General features: G+C 45.7%; 1 protein-coding gene across 1 annotated transcript in view; it reads right to left on the reverse strand.

The window, feature by feature from the left end:
- Nucleotides 1-21,794, reverse strand: part of AFAP1L1 (actin filament associated protein 1 like 1) — an 85,288-nt gene that overhangs the window by 22,450 nt on the left and 41,044 nt on the right. Inside the window, exons 2-7 of the mRNA XM_063120588.1 lie at nucleotides 10,120-10,248; nucleotides 7,590-7,673; nucleotides 6,380-6,477; nucleotides 4,435-4,546; nucleotides 3,430-3,528; nucleotides 1,715-1,926 (exon numbers count right to left, since the gene is read on the reverse strand). Of these exons, the coding sequence (XP_062976658.1) occupies nucleotides 1,715-1,926; nucleotides 3,430-3,528; nucleotides 4,435-4,546; nucleotides 6,380-6,477; nucleotides 7,590-7,673; nucleotides 10,120-10,248 (734 nt within the window). The remainder of the gene's footprint in view (nucleotides 1-1,714; nucleotides 1,927-3,429; nucleotides 3,529-4,434; nucleotides 4,547-6,379; nucleotides 6,478-7,589; nucleotides 7,674-10,119; nucleotides 10,249-21,794) is intronic.

Below are 21,794 nucleotides of genomic sequence, written 5' to 3' on the forward strand. Positions count from 1 at the left end.
AGGCTGACTAGGGGCTCATCTACACCTGCAGCCCTGTGGGGAGGGACGATCACGGCGTTTTCCACTTCTGGGATTGTCCCCCAGGGGCCAAACGCCAGCAAGATGTCCGGGAAGTAAAGAGGCACGTTCCGGGGTGACATACTTTTTTTAAAAAAAGAAGAGACATTTGCGCAATTGCGCAGGCGCGATCCTGTGCGAAGGTGACATTTAAAACAAACAACAACAAACTCAGCACTGGAAGACACGAGCACCATCCCAAAGATGGCAAAAATGCTCTCCCCGTCACCCCCAATGTCCACGGACTCCCCCTGCACAGCTCTGTGCCTGTTTCCTGAGCCCTGCTACTTGCGGGGAAGAGGGAGGACCCCAGGAGGGAGAGCCACACCACCTGCAGAGCTTGGGATGGTCCTGAGATGGTGGGGGAAAATGAGGAAAAAGCAGTCCCAGCTATCCCGGGAGAACTGAGTGCTTGTCCCTGGTTCACCCCAGGATCAGCTGTGCATCATTTGGACGTGCAGGGGGGATCACGTGACTACCCTGGGATAAATGGCAAGTGTAGATTAGGCCTAGGGCTGACGTGAGTTGTAAGCCAAAATGTCTGGAGGGCCGCAAAGTGCCCACTCCTGATTTAACCAGTCAAATACACAGCATTCAAACCAGAGCCTTTATTACAGCAAAACCCAAAAATGGTAAAGAAATGCACAAACCTTATTTAAGTTTTTCCATTTGACTTGAGGACAAGCCGGAATTTATGTCCGGATGTGTGCTAGGAAACGCCATTTCCGGAGAGGTGACAGGGATCGGAAAATCAGTGAGTGGGACGGTTGGTCTTTTCCCCACTCTAAAGCATCGTCTCAGCAGCTCCCCTCCCCCATCCCAAAGGGAGCTCCAAATGTATGTTTCCTTTTGGACCTCCATGGAGTGGGAGGGAGTTGAAGCAGGAAAATGTCAAGTGGGGAGAAAGGATTCAACTCACTTCCCCCACCCGCAGTTCTTTTCTAGGGCTTGAAGCTTGGCATGTAAAACTTCACATGGTAACAGGTTATAGACCAGATCTACGCTAGGACAAAGGATGTGTCAAAAATGTTCCTCTCGGCCTATCACACCGGCATAGTGCATAACTCCTTTGACTGGATGGGCAAGGAGGGTCATGCAGTGATGGGGCTTATTAACCAGTTCCATCCTATGCCTCTTTCCTTCCTTCCCCTGCCCCCTTTTAAAGTAGCCAAATCTACCAGCCACACTGCCAGTCCCCAGAAGAGTCCCTTGTCATGCTTAGGACTGCAAAAGAAACTGGTCCCAAGCCATCTTTGGCTCATTAGCGAGATGCTCTCAGTTTCCTTCCCAAAACACACCTCGCTAGGGTGACCACATGGAAAGTTGGGCAGGGCTCCTGTATCTTTTAACAGTTGTATAGAAAAGGAAATTTCAGCAGGTATTATTTGTATGCACGCAGCACCTAGTGAAATTCCCTCTTCATCACAACCGTTAAAGCCGCAGGAGCCCTGCTTTCTTTTGAATCTGCAGCTTTCACTGTTGTGATGAAGAGGGATTTTCACCAGGTGCTTCCTGCATAGAAATGACACCTACTGAAATTCCCATTTCTATACAACTGTTAAAGATACAGGAGCCCTGTGCTCCTTTCCATATGATCACCCTATACCTGGCTCTTCTACACATGCACACTCTGGCACTCCGCAAGCCACAGACTCACCAACAGTTTGTTGTCCTTGATGACCGTCAGCTGCTTGGCCCACTGCCCAAAGCGCTTCTTGCGCAACAGGAAAGCACAAATCCTGCAGTCCTTCACCAGGTTCATGGAAGCTTCCTCTGATGGCCACTGGTGTGTTAACCTCTGGCCTTTCCCATCCTCCTCCTCCTCATCGTAAGACTCGTAGGAGCTGCTCATTGCATCAGAGTCATTGTCTACAAGGAAGCAGAGAGACCCAAGTCACCCAGGATGCCACTGTCAACATCACAGGAATGAGAAAAAAGTGCCTACTCAGTCAGACCCTTGGTCCATCTAGCTCAGCATTGTCGACACTGACTGGCAGCAATGGCTCTCCAGGGTTTCAGGCAGGAGTTTTTCGTGTCCTACCTGGAGGTGCCAGAGATCACCAATACCTTATATGCAGAGGAATGCCATCTCTACTTAAGGGGCTACTGCTCCTGACTGCATGTATGCGTGTTTTAAGCCAGAGGTCTGGCAGGTGGGGACTTCTGCCCCACAGAGCGGTTTCTGAATCACATACAATATGCATTTCCTTCCATTTCTGTCCAAGTACACCTGTGCAGGCGAAGTTCCAGCTCTGATGTAGAACAACTTCTGGACTGGCATTTGGGGCTCCCGGTATTGCAAATACCTGGATAGAACCTGCTGGGTTGGAGCAAAGCAAGTAAAGGTTTCAGTCCCATCTCCACAAGGGGTTTATCTATGGGAGAAGTCCAAAGCATCTCAAGGGTACCAGGTTGGGGAAGGCTGATCTATGGGGAAGCAATTTGCAGACATGCATTCTATTTCAACTGTAATCAGATTTCCATAAGCTGAACAGGCACATGCTTGCTAACATGTCCTCCATATGCTATAGGCTGTTTTGTTTTATATCCACTATTTGAATTTACAAAAGTTCAATTCTTTTGCTGCATCTTTCCCAGTTAAGTTTTTCTAGTGTTTTTTTTATTTTTAAAAAAATCAAAATCAAAACACCACTGTGGTTCATATTAGAGTGATATTCCAGTTCAGGTTATTTATACAATTCAAAGCTCAAGGTAGCTGTAATCATTCTCTAAATGTTCTGCAAATATGGAACCTGTTGGCTACATATGGACCTTGAAGCAATCCTTAACATTTAAGGGATACATTTCTAGACTACCACAGTTTAATAGGAATATTGAAAATTATGTGTGGATAAACATGAACAATAGTTGCACCATACAGCCCACATTACTGAACAAGTTGCTCCGTCTTACTATAGGCCAGCCTTCCCCGATCTGGTGCTAGCTGGGAATGATGAGAGTTGTAGTCCAACACATTGGAAAGGGACCAGGCTTGGGAAAGCTGCCGTGCCATAAGTTCACAGTCCCTTATTTGTTACAGCAGCTCTTCCTCAAACTGGTGCCCTTCAGATGTTCCAGCCTACAAGTCCCAGCATTCCTTACCACCCACTGGGGCCGATTGGAGGTGAAGTCCAAAACCAGGTGGGGAAGGCAGTGTTACACCATGTGAGGGCAAGATAATTTTGTATTCTTCATTTATTATTCCCTGCAAAATGCAGACTACAACAGAGATGTTGTAGTCTAAGAGTTTGTGATGCCCTTGGACTGCCTGCCTTCTTCTCATTTCCCTGGGCCAACTGCTCAGTACTTAACCGTCGGAGGATTCCATTCCTGCTGTGGTTACACAGCCCATAACTTTTCAGTGCTACTTACAAGAGTTTTTCTGTTCTCCATTCATTCTGGTGACTGGGTAGTTGCTGTCGGCATCCTCATAATAGCCATCCTCTATTGAGTTGGGGGGACTGGAGCTGTCTGTATGGAGAGCAGATGGAATATTTCAGACCATCAAGGAATCCAGTGTGTGGGTTCTCCCTGTGCCACAAAGGCTGCAGGGATGACTTCACTGGAAGGTGGTGCAGAAACGGGCCTAGTTTATCAGGCCAACTTTAAAGGACTACACAGCAAAGCTTTTACTCATGTTAACAAAGAGGCAATAAGAAGAGGGGTCGACAAGCCCCCTAAGGACATCCCACCAGAGCTCAAAGCATATGACAGACAGACGCCCAAAGCCTAAACTTGCCTTCCTCAACCCCTCTCCACAGCCGCCCCTTCTTGTCTTTTCTGGGACTTTTCTAAGGGCAGCCTTTCCCCAGAGTCTTGGACGGCAGGCCTCATTCATTCCTGCTGCTGCCACCACTGATGCCATGAGACACCCAGCTCCCCAAGAAATCTTATCGTTTTCCTTTTATGCCCTGGGAAGCAGGAAGTTGTTTCAGAGGGCTATCAGGGCTCGGCTTTTATTCCAGTCCAGAAAAACGAGAGCAGGTGTTTAGGTTCTTTTCTCCGCCTTCCCCTAATCTCAGACAAGCTGAGAGACAGACAGAGAGAGGGAGAGATTGTTCTTAGCCAGGCCCCCCTCACATTCCTGCCACGTAGGGTTTTCTGGTACATTTCCAGGCAAGCCTGAGCAAACAACTGCTTGTGGCATCTGTGAGACTGGGGGAGGGCGAGGAAGCAGGAAAAGGAGTGTGACAACCCCACCCCCCCAGTGCCATTTCCCTCCCTGGAGCATATAAATTAGAATGCTTGTCACTTGTCAGACACCTGGGAGGGGCCTTTATTTTCTTAGGCTGATATGGGAGTGCCGGAATGCAAAGCGGTGGCAAGACATAGACAGCTGGCTGTTTCTCTCCCTCTCCAGGCCCCAAAGAGACTTACTGTGGGATGTAATGTACTCAGGGGCTTTGCCTGGGCCCAGTGGCAGGGCTTCCTCATAGTAATCTTCTGGAGGTGGAGTAGTGGGCAGTGGAGGAGGAGGCTCCCCAGAAACCTGTGAGGAAACAAACAAACAGGGGGAAGTTGCATGGATGACGCAGGTTGCACAACATTGTGGCTACTCACCTTTGCACATGGATGTGCTTATGCAGGGCAACTTCTCTAACTCTCTTGAGAGTCCATGAGCACAGAGGGCTTCTGGCCAGGCTGGTTGCCCTCTTCTGCCATGTCTGATTGAGGACCAATGCAGACTGGGGAGCTTCATGGCCTGTTGCTTGTTTTATGCACCGGAGTGCGCCAGGGTAAAAAAACTAACATAGTCTTGACTGTGGGTCTGGTTGTACTTTGAAGCACCAACTGGGAGCACAGGGACATAACTATGTAGGGCTAGCCCCTTAGAGAGTCCTGTTCAAAATAAGTGGTTCTCCCCACCCCCCACATAAACAATCCCCTCAGGACAAGAGATGGGCAAGTTGTGTGCTTCTTACAGTGGGCCGGTTTATACGTAATGCTAAGCCACCACAAGTGAATTGACTTGTGGGCTTTGCACCACATGCAGGCCACCATTTTGAATATGCAAGCCACAGCGGGCATGCCCTGTAGCTTGTTGTATCATGCGTACCCAGGCAGCGTGTGTTAGGTGAGGGTTAAACAACCTTCGGATAACTCTAGATCAACCCATGGGTTAATTAATCAATGGTGGTTTAGCATTTCATGCAAATCAAGTCAGTATCTCCTCTCTCCCCAGACAAGACAAATTGCCACCAAACCTTCCCGTCAGCTAGAGACAGAAAATCTAATTGTTTATTGTAAGAGTTGAAAGCAATTTGGGGAAGGCTGCACGTCCCATGGCAGAGTATACACACGTTTCTTTTGCCCTGTCATTGCTTCTGACCAAACAGGTTTTTGAAACAACAAAAGCTTGCACAATCTGTTCATCAGCACTCTGGGGAAAAAAAGTCTTTCTCCAGCCTGCACCTGTGTCTCAGAGAGAGGTTCAAAGCATAGCAATGAGGAAGAGAGCCTTTCCGGTGATGGCCCCCCACCTCGATTATGGAATGCTCTCCCCAGCGAGGCCCACCTAATCTAATTATGGCCCTAGAAACTACACAGGGCAATTAAAATGTATTAGCTCATGTGCATGGTAAGCTGTGTTTTGCAGACATTGCACAGGAGTGGGCAACTTGAGACCCTCCAGATGTTTTGGCCTACAGCTCCCACCATTGACAATGCTGGCTAGAGCTGGTGGGAGTTGTAGGCTGAAACATCTGGAGAATCTCAAGTTGCCCACCCCTTCATTATAGGTTCATGTGCCCCATAGCCCTTTGCTTCTTACTACTTGTCTCTTCCTGTCTGCATATGAAACAAGGTCTACTGTGCAGCAATACTCCAGACACCGAGTACTCGGAGAGCTCCGCCATAACCAGTCACAGCTACTTTAGAGCTTTCACTAGGAGGGGAAGGGAAGGGGAGAATACATGCTTTCATGCAGAGGGTCCTGGGTTTGGTTCCCAGCTTCTCCAGGCAACTCTGGGAACGACTCCTGTCTAAAACGCTTCTGAGACTCAGCCCGTTGGTGTAGACCAGGGATGAGCTGCATGTGGCCCCTGCTGACCCTAATGCAGCCCTTGCCACAGCCGTTGCCCTCTGACTCACTCATTTTATTTTTACTGGGAAAGGGCTTTAACAAGTCACGCTTTGGAAGCAAACAGCTATAGAGGCTTGGAATGGACAAATTTAGCTGGAAAACAAGCTAAACTTGTCCATTCAAAGCCTCCATAGTGGCTAAACTGTAGTCAATACAATGCTAGAAGGACCAGTGGTCTGATTTGGTGTGAGGCCATTTCATACGATTGGTAATGGGGAATTGGGGGCTGATCGGACTTACGCTTTTAGCTGACTGACTCCTTGACAGCTCCAAACTGATGCCTTCTTTGGCATCCCCATCATCTTCTTGCATGTCCTGAAGATTGCTCAGGTCACAGTCTGAGAGGAAGATGAGAAGCCAGGCACTCAACAACGCAGTCATTGTATGCAATTTCCCCTTTCTTTCCTTTCTTTCTTTCTTTCTTTCTTTCTTTCTTTCTGCTAACACATATGCCTCCCTCCCACTGTCTGAAGAAATTAATTGTAATTCCCGGTGTTTGTACCTAGAGGGGTTCAGGGCATTGGTATTCAGCCACTGTGCAGGACGGGGAAAGAAGGGAGGTTTGGGGGGCCTGAAGGCGGGACAGTTCTTCTCTCTCAGTGTGAAGGTGTTAAGCCAGGAAAGATGGGAGTATTCTGGAATGAGGCTTATAGAACTGTGCAGATGATCCTCCACCCAGATGCTCTGCTTATCTGAGCATTTGGATAATTCAGGGTATTAGGCTGGGTGGAGCCTTTACCATGAGATCCAGACCAAACTGGCCTTCAAGGGGCAATTTCCTCCCAATGCAAATAGCCTCTTCAAAGGAACAATGGTCTTTTAGGGGCAAACCAGGGGAAGAAAAGATTAAATCCCCCACCCCCACCTGCTGCAGCCCTGATAATTATCAAGTGGCTGTTATTTGCATTCAAAAACAAACACAAAAACACATTGCACATCACTACTAGTGTGGCCCTCAACCTGGATAGGGATGGAACAGAACTATTTCAGGGTATTCAAGACAGCTGCACTGATGCCGTTGCAGGTTTAAGCATTAGGAAATGTGAGAATTACAGCTGGAGTTGCCAAATTCCCATAGAAACCACCCTGGTTCCAACTGCTTATTCGTATTTTACATTTTATTTGCACAGGCGTCTTCTTAATTGGCATATTCCAAACATCCTATTGCAAAATACCAGGGGTGTGAGAAAAGCTTAGCTCACTGTTTTGTTAAGGTTTCCACTTTACAGATTTGCTCTGGGAGGACTATTAGGAGGGCAGACGGAAGGGGAACATCTTTTAACGTATGGAATCATGCAAAGAATAGGGCAGTGCCGAGTACCATAGATTTCTTGTGCACGGCTTGAGCTTGTAACCAGTGAAAGCCTGAGAGATGAGGGGCAAATAAGTGCAAGGGGAAAAGGAATCTCTGGGCAAGTGGTGTTAGGGTTGAAACATTCAAGGTACCTACCAAAGCCCTCAAAGAGCGACTCCACAAAGCTAGTGCCATTATGTAGGGTTGCTGTATTCATATACATATAGTTCACATCCTTCCCTGCAAGGCAGAAAAGATATTAGAGCATATTTAGAGCATATCCAACAATGCACTAAATTGGTGGGCTTCCAAACTTTCCTGCATCAGGGAATCCTTTCTGCATCAGCATGGCCTGGCATGCAGCCCCAACTTGTTGCAGAGAATTCTGGGAAGTGTTCTAAAGAATACTCCATTCAGGCAGGGTGCAGAAATACAGGTTTTCCACCCTCGTAAGAGCCTTGATTTCCACATCTGTCAAGGCAATCACTTTGTCAGCAAGCGGTGGGGCCTGACTCACAGGAAGCAGAAGATGCAATCATGTGTCCGTGTCAAATTCACCAGAACAGAGGTTGGATCACCTGAAAGTAGCCTTCAGATCTTACACTTCCTGTAGGTCCACCTCATAGCTTGGCAGGAGAGCGGTAAAGGTTCACAGGTACTGAATGCAAAATGCATTCTTTCCAGGCTCCCTGGAAGTAAATCAGCTGCTGCTCTCAGAACTTCAGCCAGAAAGCTAAACTCAATCTGGTAGCAGCTACATATTGATTTCATGCACAGAAGAGGAAAGGAGGACCATGCCTCACCCACCCATAAAGATCCAGCAAGGAAGAGAGGAAAGAACTGTTGCCCAAGAACTGCAAAACAAGGATGAACCACCACCATCAAATCACAGAGTAATTTCAATTGATGCAGAGTAACACAGAAGTATGCTGGGTATTGCAAGGGGATAACTGAGAGGCTTCGCAATGAGAGAATACAAGCCATTTGCTCTTCCCATGGAAATCCTCTCTCTCAGCAGAAATCAGCCAACAGGAAGGCTACTGGGAACACACATTTCCACAGGAAAAATAGAGCAATTCCTGTCCAGCTACAGCATGGCCAACTATCAGTATTCACACAGCTTGGGAAATCAATAGCAAGCCATCTGCTCTTCCGACATATACACATGCATATAGGCATGAGGTGCTTTCAGATGCAGGGCTCCTAGCGCTACTAAGGAGAAGGCATTTTGCAACAATTCCATCTTTTTTTTTTTTGCACAAAAAGGGAAAAGGTGGAAGAAGTTGTGAGAAAAGACAGGAAGCTTATGAGATGAAGAAGACATTGTCTGGATCCCCTGTAAAATTCTGTGAACGAAATAGGATGATGCCATGGTAAAAGCCTCATCTGGAAGCCCCCTATCTGGCATTAAACAGATAAAATGTCCTGGGGCTGCTGTTACAGAATTTATTAAGGAGTTTCCCTAGTGGTAAATGTGCGACAGCCACCTTAGAAAATATGGCGTACTAAAAACTCAATGTTGAGAAGTTTCCATCTTCAAAAGCCTGCGGGTTTCACCTGCCATGCACAGGGAGCTATAATAAATATCAAGAAAGTTCATGCGTATCCATAAGGCTCAAATAAATCAAATTGCGGTACAGTCAGCTCTTGCCAGCTATTGTTTAATACTTGTTTATCTCTGCTCCTCAAGGTCAGCTGGAGGACTCCTTTTGTATGGAACGCTCCACCAGAGGGAGTTGTATACCTCCACCGATAAAGGGCCAAGTATGTGTCCAGTATTCTCAAATGTGGTGAGGGGACGCACCAGACGTGATAGGGAAACTGCTACAGAAAAGCGGTTGCAGAGAATATAAAACAAGGACAGAATGTGGAAAAAGAAGAATTGTTTAGCTTAGTGTGGGTAGCACAGTCTCTCTCCCTCCTTCCACTTGTTTATGCAAAGGTGGCAGAATGACTGCGGTTCCACCTGTGCAAGTGCAGGGCCTGACAACACATTCTAAGCTCACTTGATAGACCAAATTAGATGGGAAGTGAGAGATCAGTGAATAGGATCTCCCTCAGTTTTCTTTTATATAAAAGTTGGGGGAATGGGAGAAGCAATTTGGATCACGGAGAGGAATATTTAATCCTCCCTCTTAAGTTTCCCCAATTTAGAATAGCCACTGCTCCAAAGCTATTTCCCTCATGAGGGAAAACACACAGGCCACGCTTGTTCTATATTTGCTGCAGTTGCTGTTCAGTAGCAGTTGGGGAGTTTGAAGTCCCTAAAATCGTCTTCCCTGCAGAGATGAAGTCTTCTACCCATTCTTTTTCAACTACTTTTTGCCTCTTCGAAGCCATTTGGATCCTGATGAAAGGATCATTTTAAAAAGTGCAAGAGGTCCTGCTAGCCACACAACCTGCCATACTGGAGGCAACCAGCCCAGAAATGGTTGTGGCCCACCCATGCCATTCCCTCGTGCCTAAAGAGAGGAGCACTGCACAGACTGAAGCCTGTGCCAGCATGTCAAGAGCCAGAAACATGTCACAACACAGCTGGTGGGGATACAGAATGCTTTTTTGTATGTTGAAATTGCCTCAGGCTTAGGAATTATGCAAGCAAGAAAGCGCAGAGAAAGAAAATCATCATCATCATCATCATCATGATCATGGGCAGGGGTGAGAAGTGGCAGAGAGGCTTCCTGACCTGCAGGAGGCTGCAACTTCTGTAAGATATTTGAGACCGCTGTTTTCTTCTCCATAGTGGTGGAACTCAAATATTCATGGTCCAACAGCTTGAGCAGTACATTAAGCTCAGGAAGGAGCTGATCCAACACTGTGGGCAGAAAAGGAGAGTACAGAGTTAAGAATCCAGCCACTCCCATCAGTACTGGCTCCTGGTCTGTGAGGGTCCTGGGAGAAGATACCATCAATTGGCTCCCGTCCCTCAGTGAGTCTACCTTCTCACCACCATTGTCACCAGCTCTATTGCTCCTCATCCTCGGTCTCATCGTTGTTTGCTTGGCGGGCAGAGAGCCAGTGAGCAAGTAGGCAGTGGCATATGCTGCTCCTCTTCCTTTTCACCACCACTGCTTCCTGGGCCAGTGAGAGAGAGATGAACAAGCAGGTTGCAATGGTGAAGAAGAGGAGCAAGTCTATGGGCTCTTGTCAGTGGGTCCCTGCTCAGGTGTCAGCCTTCAGCAGGTGCCTGGCCATGCCTATCCTTGATGCTGGCCCATAAACTCTGGGCATGGCTACATAAGGGGGATGATCTCGTGATATGATGATCGCGAGATCCTCCCCCTCAGTCTACACACGGCGCATGATGTCCCGGGAGGAAGAGGGTGTCACGCCCACCATTTTGTTTTTTGTTTTTTTTTAATCGAAAAAGAGTGCAGGAGCTCTCCTATGAAAAAGTGAGTGGTTTTTTTAAAAAACAACAACAACACCTTCCCACTCCCCCCACCCCACCCCCAGGATATCGCCCTGTCTAGACATACCCTCTGTGTAGAACATAAAAGATGGGGAAAATCAAGTGTGCCAAGAGGAATGGGGAGAAAGACAGGTTAGAATTGCCTGATTCTCACCCACAGAAAGTTGCTTCCTCTGCCTTTAAATGCACTGACAGAGGTTGCAGCCACTGGAGCACTTCCCACTCCCTTTCTCCTGCTAGTTCTCTTGCCCGGCATCTTCTTCCACCTGCTGCAGCTGACCATCTTATGATTTTGCCAAAAAAGCAGCTAGGGAGGAAACTGTGCAACAGCCAGGACTCCTGGATGAATATAGCCGGCTGGGGCAGCCACTGCAGCTTCAATCAGTGCACTTAAAAGTATTGGCACCATCTCTGGGAAAGGATCGTCTATCTCCTAATCTTATATCTGAAATATCAGGGATAGATGCATCAGCCTATTCCCAGTCCATGTCAGTTCCACACCTGTCCCATTTTTGCATGAATCAGCCATTTAAAAAAACACAAAAACCCACAGAAATTCTTATTTAACTACATATTTTTGTAGCATTTTCTAACAAAATGCTCATTTCTAAACATATCTTCTGTCCATGAATTTCTACATGCATTTTATCCTAAAATAACATTTTAATATGCAATTTGGTATGTTTTTGAGCAATCTGAAGAATAACTGCATTTCTATCTGCACATCTGTCAAGGAAATGTGGATAAGGTTGGTTCACGTTGAAACGCAAACTGAACAAAAGCCTTGACCATCCCTGTGGGATATACAGCAAGCTAGTGAACAAGACCTTAGATGGTTTCAAAATGATACACAACTTATGAATGCCAGCAGTTGAAGATATGAACAATGAAATCAATCAGATCAGAAGGCCTCAAGACCAGTATATTTATGCAGCTCAACACTCTGATCTATGTCCGATGATCACACTGTCATAATGCTTTTGATGTCTCTCTCATTCATTCATTCATTCATTCTCTCTCTCTCTCTCTCTCTCTCTCTCTCTCTCACACACACACACACACACACACACAGAGAGAGAGAGAGAGAGATTGAGGAAGAGGTGAAAAGATGCTAGAGCACACACACACAATAGTTGCAATACTGATGGAGGATTCTTTAAGGGGGGAAGCACTTGCTTTAATAGCTACTTGAGTGCCTGCCATCTGGTGAAGCAGGCAAACTGCTTTATTCTGATGAATTAGGAGGTTATCACCTCAGTGCATGTGAAGATATGCCTCTCTCTCTGTTTCCATAGAAATGCCACTCCAACACATAAAGTGATAAAACATCTCTAAGAAGGACAGTCTTCTTAAAGGAACATAACCTGAGAGCATTGATTTTGGAAGCTTCATACAAACCAACTATCCTTGAGTACTACATTTGCATGCTCCATACTCAAAGCCAGCATCTATTTTATCAGAACTTCTGAACTGGAGAAGCAGGAAGGGATCTCCCAAGAATAATGCTGTCATACTGCCAGTTGCATGCACTGGCATATTTTCCTGTCCCACCCACATCACTGTTCTGACAACTTGCATCCTTTAATTATTATGTTCCTTTTAAAAGGCTCTTCCAAAGATGTTTCCGTGGCTCAACATGGAGGGAAGTCTTTGAACAGCTCACTTGGGAAAGACAGAAATCACTTCATATGCACTCAGCAAGGTTCATTTGCTCTTTTGCAGATCCCGTGAGTACAGGCAAATATAGTTACCCAAAATTAAATGACAACTTTTCCAAAGGTTTTGCGGTGGCAGGTAAGGAAGGGAAGCAGTTTCATGCAAGTAATAAAAGGAGAAAAGAGGCTACAATTAATTTCATGAACAGGCATCCTAGCCTGGCTTGTTTTTACATGACAACCAGCTGCACAGAAAGGTGTTATTTAAGAGGCCACCTCACCCTCAGTGCTGCTTAAATCTTGACTGTCCTGTCATGGTTTAGAAATACCTTTGCACTCTAAAGTCAGGCTCTTTAGCTTACCTCCCCTTTTTCCTTTTGATTCAAAGGGTTGCTGAGGAGCACAGGTTCGAAAAAGAGAAAATGAGGATTGCCTTGCAAGCTAGTACCAATGGCAGCCACTGGCTGAGTTCACGCGATATGACAAGCCGGAGTATGGATTGAGTGTGGGTTGTTGTTGAACAGTGGTTTTTTGTGATGTGTGAACCCAGCTGCATTAACAAACAATGGTTTGTTAACCATGAACAACCCACAAAGAGAACCCATGGTATGTTGTTGGTTTCTGAAGTGTGGGTTGATTATGGCTAATAAACTGTGGTTTATTAGTGTGTCTGGGTTCACACAAAGTAACAACCAACAATTCAGCAACAACCCACAGTTCAATGACAAACCACACCCAACCCATATTAAACCTATACTCTGGCTTGTTGTGTTGTGCGAATCAGGTCACTATCTTTAAAGCCTACTTCAAAAGAAAAGCCAAGTTCAGTGACTCACATAAAATATGCCAACGAAACATATCTGCATAATTTTAGATACTTTATTCTGCCTCTACTGATCAGTGAAAATCTTCTTCTGCCATCCTCTAGGCATCTGAGATTGTTTCAGGCATTCCTCACATGTCTTCAAACCTATCTTTCCAGTTCTAAGGGCCAGAAAATAAATAAATAAATAAATAAATAAATAAATAAAGCAGAGATTCTCAGGATGTTGGATTCTACAATCAATATTGAATTCCACACTTGCTCAGTGTGATTGCAGAGTTACACAAGCCCTATTTAAGGGTTCTCCTTATGATGGCAGATTCCTATATACAACTCCTCTAGGCTCCAGGGCCGGATCTACACTACTGCTTTAAAGTGCTTTATAACAGTTATAAAGCGCTTAAACTGCTTTAAAGCGCTATAAAAGTGTTATAAAGCGCTTTAAAGCAATAGTGTAGATCCAGCCCTGCTCTTGCAGGGAATGCAAGCAGAAGACAGGTAGTAACAGAAATATCTGACATTTGAATAGGATTTTCAAGCATTCGAAGTGCTTCACATGCATGATGTACTTGTAGTTCTTACAACAACACTGTAAAGTAATTCAGGATTGTGGTTATGATCATAATTTTTTCTTTCTCCATTGCAGATGGGGAAGGAGGCTGAGAGCGTGTTGCTTGCCTGAGGCCATGCAGTGAGTTCATAATAGGAGTGGTATTTCAGCCAGAGAAATGATATTTGAACCAAAGACTTCCTGATTCATAGCCCAGTCTTATAGTCACTCTGCAGCCAGATGCCTATGGAGCCTACAAGTAGGACATGAGTACAACAGCACCCTCCCATTCGTGTTTCCCAGCAACTGACATATAGACCTGTTCAGACGACCTGCTAAGCCACGACGGTTAAGCACTTTGAGCTAAACATTTTTACAAGCCTGCACGAACAAAAGATGTTATTTATGTTTCAGCTACAACTTGGGAGTCAAGTTTCTTGGAGACAGACATCAAGTCCCCCATCTTTTCTGATATATCTTTGAAGATTTATAGGAGCCAATTTTTGGTCCTATTGAAAATTCATGTATTTGGGGCATAAAAAAAGTTTTTAAAATCTGTATAAATTCCCCCACCCCCACCCCCACCACACACACACTGATAAAGACCTTGTGGGTCAAAACACGTTTGATATGATTGCTTGTTGTATGTTTGTGGACCATTTGTTCCAAGTTTAAGTGTATATATTTGTTTTATGATTAAATATATATTTTCTATGGACACATGATTTTATTTCAACAGATATAGCTCCACTTGAATTTTGCACATTGTTTCTAATCAGTTTCCTTAAACCTATTTTGTTCTTTAGCATGTTGTCTGAACAGGCCCATAGAGGAATACTACCACAGATATTGGAGGTAATAGATAGCCATCACAACTGATAACGATTGGTAACCTTATCCTCCATGAATTTGTATCACCAACTCGATAATTTTTCGACAAGTTAAAAAACAGGCGTCCCAATTAGGGATCTACAGACTTTGTAAAATCTGTTCTGTCTGTGTTTCATGGATTGTCAGGTGCCTTTTGTTCCATTGTCCACTCACTGACAAAATTGGTATTTTTTTTCCAAATTTCCCAAATTTGTGCAAATTTGCATTTGCACAACCCCCCCCCCCCCAAATGTGCAACCTCCCATGCACATTTTTATGATTTAGCTTATGGAGGGACAGCAATTTGGGGGCAACTTTTTTTAAAATGTATTTTTCTATGACTAAATTTGCATAAAATTCCAGAAAGTAAAGAAAAACAAAAAACAAAACAGTCCACAACTCCATGAAATGTGTGTGACTCCAGAACAGCCAGTCTGCTATGTAATTCGTGGTTTGTATTCATAGACATCTGAACTTATTTGATTCCATTGAGGATTTCTCTGACATCCCTAGTCCCATTACACATCCTTGGCAGATCCCATTGTTTACCTTCCTCCAGTGTGAGAACTGTTGATTTATTCCTACTTTCTGTCTTTTGTTCTTTAGCCAGTTCCTAATCCTTAAGAGGGCCTCTTCTCTTATCCCATGACTTCTACGTTGGCTCAGGAGTCTTTGGTGAGGGACAGGGTGACTAGTTAACCAAGCAGTGTACTTTATTTTTCTTAAACAAGCCATGTTGAGAACCCATGGCTTGTTGCTGGGTTGTTCAGGGTGGTTAACAAGCCACTCTGCATTGTTCATGAGCAACCTCAAGGAAAACAAGCAGCTTTCAGACGACCCGATAACCCACTCTGTTTTGCATCCCTTATCCCTTAGATTTCTTTTGTACAAGTTTGTGTTCCTTTTTGTTTCCCTTATTTGGGCAAGTCTTCCATTTTTTGAAGGAGGCTTTTTTCTAATAGCGTCTTTAATATTATTTGTTAACCATACCATTGACCTCTTGGGCTTGATGGTAACTTTCCTGACCTGAAGTATACATTCTAGCTGAGTTTTGAATAACCCACAAGCATTCTGGACAAGTGCTGGACTTCCTTGGCCATTTTCCACTTACATATAAATGAAATCTGATAGAATTGTGGTCACAGCTGATTCAACAACATTCACATCTTCCATGAAGTCCTGGGCACCACTTAAGATTAAGTCCAAGTCACCTATCCTATGGTTGGTTTCATGACCAGCTATTCTAGGGCACAGTAGTTCAAAGTATCTAGAACGTTTATCTCTGTTATCCAGTCTATGTGAGGGCAACTGAAGGCACCCATTGCTATAACACGTCCTCTTATTGATGCCTCCCTGATTTCATTCCTCATCTCAAGGTCACCCTGAGTATTTTGGCCAGGTGGGTGATAGCATGTTGCCTGAATGACGTTACTTTTGGGCCTGGTATTATCACCCACAATGGTTCTGTGGAGGGGCTTCCCCTTTTGAGATTTCTAATTTGTGTGACTTTCTGCCCTCCTTAATATACAGAGCAACTCTGCCTTTCCTATAGAGTTTGTATTCAGGGATGACCACATCCCACTGGTTCTCTCCATTGCACCAGATTTCTGTTATGCCCACTATACCTGTGTTCTCCTTTAAAACCAAGCTCTCCCATCCTAACCCCTGAAACTTGGGGCCTTACTAGAGGAGGCCTTAGCGCGCCTTCTCACCCGGTTTCCCTGCTGTGCGTCCAGATGACGCACAGGGGAATCCGGAGGCAGGCCGCGCTGAGGCCTCCTTCAACACGCCATAAGCGAATGCGCTTATGGCGCGCTTATGGAACGTCTAGCGACTTCCGCGGCTTTTTGCGGCTCCTCGCTTACTTGCGAGGAGCCGCGAAAAGCTGCGGACCGGCCTGGCACAGCGCTCGTATGAGCGCTGTGCCCATCGGCCTGGGGGCGGGGGGGAAAGAGGGGAGGGCGAAGGATGGGACGCAAGGGGGGCGGGTGACAGAGGGAGCGCCGCTCGCTGCCGCCGCCGCTCGCAAGCAGGCGAGCGGCGCTTGCCCGGGCAATGCGAGCGGTGGCGGCGGCGGCAAGGAGCGCTCCCTCTGTCACCCGCCCCCCCTTCCCACCCACCCTCCCATCCTTCCCCCCCCCCCCCAGTTTTTACAAAAACACCCCATACCTTCACGAAGTCTTCGGGCCACCTTTAAACAAACAAAAAAATGGCGGACGCCGCAGGGCTTGCGTCCTCCCTGCGGCTCCGGCGTCTGGAAGCGTGGGGGAAGCGCGCTAACGGTAGCGCACCTCGGCCCCGCCTCCCTGCCGGCGTAAGCCGGCAGGTCTAGCAAAGCCCTTGGTTTGGATTTTCTATGCCTTAGCGTAGAAACCCCCTATGCATGGTGTCCCTCCCCAGATGTCTCTGGCATGTGTCTTTTCCCCTACAGCCCTTTGGCCTCTTCAGCTGATGTTATGCTCTACTATATTTCTTTACCAGCCTTAGGAAGGAGCTACTGCGCTCCAGAGCACAGCCTCTCTCCCCAACAGTGCTCTGTTCTTAGTGGCTTTAGTCGCATCACTATTCAGATGGGTCGTATTAGATATATTATCCACTTCAATGCAATCTAGTAAGCAGCTGGCTCTTTGCCTAATCAACTCTTGATGCATTATAGATCATCCACTTCTGAATATAGCTTGGCAGCAAGATACTCATCTATTTCTTTGAGATAATTTAAACAGCAGCACAGTCCAGATGCTCATTATATCAAATTTTGCATAGATGAGGTAAATAGATGGTAGCAAACTAACTGAAGAAAAGCACCTGGCGAATTTAATGAACTCAAAGAGGAAAGCATACAGGAGTATGGGCAGGAGGCTCAAATTGCCAGGGATGCAGGATTCTGAGACACCCATTACATTATCTTAGTACAGGAGACTTAAAGCATTCAACACTAGCCAGTTTTCATGCAACTTATTCTAATACATGACACACTTCCAGCGTGCACATTCCGGCCCAATATCAATGTTAGCAGAACCACCTCCATTTTTAACAGGAAACTGTAATCTCCATTGCACACCAAGCAAAAGAACATTGATCTAACATCATGTCCTGTCCTGATCTTCTGTGCTCTCATTCTATTTTTCCTAATGTGAAATTGGCAGCAATTCGATGCCAATTTTATTATGTCATTTTTTGCAATAGGTCTTCCTGATGTTGCTGTCTTTTGTTCTTACTGAGCAAGGCATTGAGCAGCGAGATGTTCAGGATTCTTAAGACAGATGGGAAGACTGCTTTAAGATTCAAGCATTGCACACTATTTCACACCAAAGGTGTGCATGCAGACAAAGCGTTAGCTGAGAAAACACCTGTATTTCTTGTGAAACAGAAGGATGTGCAAACCTTCATATGGGATTGCTATATGCATTTTATGAACTGGACGTTAAGACAAGGGCTGTGATGCAGTTAACGGCATTATTCAGTCAAAACGAAGCATTTTAAGTCCCAGTGAATTAGGGGAGAGTCAAATGCATGCTTAACTCTCCGGTTGAGCTTAACGGAGTTTAGAAGTGGTTTAACTAGGCTAAGAATGGAAACAGGTGTATGGCTGAAGACATCCTCACAGTCTACAGCGCTACATGTTACACTTTCTTTTCATAACTAATTCTTCATCCCTGCATTCATCTATCAAGTTCATCTTCCTTTCCTTGCACCGAAAGAAAATGCCTGATTTCAATTCCGGACAGTCAGGAATTGCTTAGATTGCTTAGACAGCCCTGCATTAAACAGTTAGGCAAGATCATTCACTTGGGTGCCTTTCGCTCTGCCAGCCTCAAAGCAGACAAAGTCCAGGGTGATTATATTTCTCCCTATGGATTCAGATCAGTCCCAGTACTCTAAAGCTCCTTCTCTGAGCCTATTCTGAGGATATTTCCACTCTGAGTATACAACCCCAAGGTTTAGCAATCTAGGATCCACAATCCATAACATGTACTTGTGATAAAGGGGATGTGCTGCAGTCCTAATTGCCTCAAAGGGCCAATTGAATGTCACATGGGGCAATATAGGTCTCTTGGGCTATAGCGGGTGGGGGGAGAAATTAGTATTAATAATTTCAGAATTAGTAATATGGAAATGTGAAGCATCTCTGAACAGTCAGTCAAGGATTCATTGGCCTGGTTCAGACAACATGCTAAACCATGAATTCTGTGGTTAAGCAGCATGGTTTAGCGTGTTGTCTGAACCAGGCCACTGTGGACATAAGCCAGAGATAGCAGTTGGCCTAGAACACCCTTGCCCAAACCATCCAATTGACCCCTCTTCACACAGGAGGGTGGGTAGCAAAACAAAGGCAGCACCATGGGGAAAGCAAGTAATCCCTGAATCAGCTCTTACTTCTAGTAGGAGGGCTTGGGTTCTAGGGATGTACAGACTTTGTTAAATCTGTTCCATCTGTGTTCCACAGATTGTCAGGTGTCTTTCATTCCATCATCCAGTCATTGATACAACTAGATTATTTAACCAGAATTTTGTTCCAATTGCACTAATTCGTATTAGCGCTAATGCACACTTGCACTAATTGCACTTTTCAATTGCCCCCTCCCCTCGAAGTGAAAAACTGGAAACTGTGTGACTAGGAAAAAAACTGATCCACTGTGGAATCTGTCCAGGTAAGCCATAGAACTGTTATACTTACTGTAGACCTGTTGAAATTAATGGACTGAAGTCAGTCATGACTGATGTCCCCCATTGATTTCAGTGGGGCTACTCTAAGTATTACTAAGTCTGGATCCAACCATAAAGCTCTAGCTAGACTGTGTGCTTATTCAAGATACAGCAACTAAAAGAATTCCAAGCATACATAAATCCTGTTCACACTATCAGATGAACGAATGGGGATTGGGGGCAGGTATGCTTCTCCTGACCTTGCCTTCATGCATGCAAAGCCAACATCTAGATAGCGGTGTGTGCACAGACTCCCCTCAGGCTTTTGGCTGAATACATGAAGGTCAGGGGGTGGGGGTGAAACATATAGCCCCTTCCTCCCTTCATATATTCTGTCAGTGTGTGATTGTCATCTCAACAGGGATACTCTGCATGTCCAAAAACCAAAGTTAAATGCTGCACTTATGAACACCCTAAGGATGGTGGCGGCGGCAGCAGCAGTAGTGGAGAAGTTTCCCAACCTGATCAGACAAAATAAAAGAATGGAAGGGTAACAAACCCTTTGTTTTTAAACCTACGGACACACATATGGCAATATGAAAAGTGGAGTTAGAAGTGCCTCCACTCAGGGCCCATTTTTATTTATTTATTTTTATTATTACATTTATATCCCACTTTTACCCCCTCTTGTAAGCTACCCTGGTCCCCCCCCCTCCTCTCCATTTTCCTTCACAACAACCGTGTGAGGGAGGCTGGGATGAGAGTCTGTGACTGGCCCAAATTCACCCAGTGAACTTCATGGCTGAGTGGGGACTAGAGCGGACGTCTCCCGAGTTTCAGTGCAACACTCTAACCACCACAACACACTGGCCCTTCTTAAAACCCTTTAGTTGAATTCCAGTCATGCTTGCCAGATGCAGGATGCACTGTTCTCTCTGTGCGTGTGTGTCTCTCCAGCCCCACCCCCCACGGCTAGGACTTTAAGAAGACAGACACAGAAGAATGCAAACACAGAACTCCTGCATGTGGAACCTACATTCACATGGCCACGTAAATGCATAACATTTACTGCTGGCTGTTGGTTGACTCAAGACCCTGGCTGCCATGTGCCAAGACAGAGACATAGAGAATTGCTCCTTAATCTCCTCACTTCATGGCTGGCCAACAGGGATCCCACATCAGTAATAACAAACATTAGCCAGATAATCTTTGCTCTGAGTCACAACCTGACGAAGGTAGGTCTCCCAGCAAGCTCCACGTTTTTATAAGGAGAAAGGTTGCCACAGGGAGCAGGGCTCTCAGCAGCACTGACCGCAGAGGGAATTCCAAAGTGCTGACTGGTGGGGATGCCGAGTAAGGAGGGCTGTTCAGACACACACGGCACATTCCTACTCGAACCCCATGAGAACAAAAGAACTACAGTCCCTTTCTGAATATCTGCCTTGTGAGAGGCAAGTGAGCCGACACCCTGCTGATCTATTAAACCATGTGGCACGATGCCTTCTCAAAGAGAGGCCTGACAACATAGGCCTCTTCATAATGGAGCCCCATTCTGTCTCCCAGAGATTGGATTACTTTTGGAGCTAAAAGAGAACCTAGAGAACATTTAGGGGATCAGCAACCGCTATGAAATAGGTGTACCTGCTTTTTCCCAGGACAATGCAGGTGTTCACATTCATGCGGAAGGAGGCAACCCCCCAAAGTTTGTAAGAACACCATCCCATCGCATTACTGAGCAAACCTTGTTGGTGTTTGGGATTATTACACAAAAATATTTTACTCATTGGAGAGCTAAATATACATCCAGGTAGCCTCAACTCCTTCTGTCTCATCCCACTCCTCTCAATTTGTATCCAAAGATTCCTGGTCTCCTGTTGCTGGGAACAGGTTTTTAACCCCAGTTCACAGCATGTTCAGGATGCAACCATCGTAAGCCTTTTCCTGCCGCCTCCACTGATGCGCTTTTATCTCCATAAGCCTTCTGTTTCCTCCTCCCTCACCAGGGCCAAGCTAAATATGAGCTCTTCAGCTTAGGTGGACATAAAGAAAGTAGACCCCAGCAACAAAGGGATCTGGGGACCTTCAGGGAGGGTTACACCTAGGAGTTGCCTACTTTTGACTTCAAGAATATTGGCATGAGAAGTGAGGCAGGGGGAGGAATAGGTGGAACCTAATAGAATCTGGCAGTCCAGAAGGCAGAGCTAATAGGAAAAGCTTTCTGTGCACCTAAGGTGCATGGCCATTGCATGTTCCAATCTATGTCTATTGCCAAGCAGTCTATCCATGCAGGAGACTAGGGGCCACACGGATCTACACAATCACAGTCCAGAATCATCCTATAAGTTGTACAGTGGGGTGACCTACACATACACATATAAACTACTTTTTAAAAAAAGAACAAGAA

This window comes from Elgaria multicarinata, chromosome 3, assembly GCF_023053635.1.
Source record: "Elgaria multicarinata webbii isolate HBS135686 ecotype San Diego chromosome 3, rElgMul1.1.pri, whole genome shotgun sequence".
Classification (NCBI taxonomy): domain Eukaryota; kingdom Metazoa; phylum Chordata; class Lepidosauria; order Squamata; family Anguidae; genus Elgaria; species Elgaria multicarinata.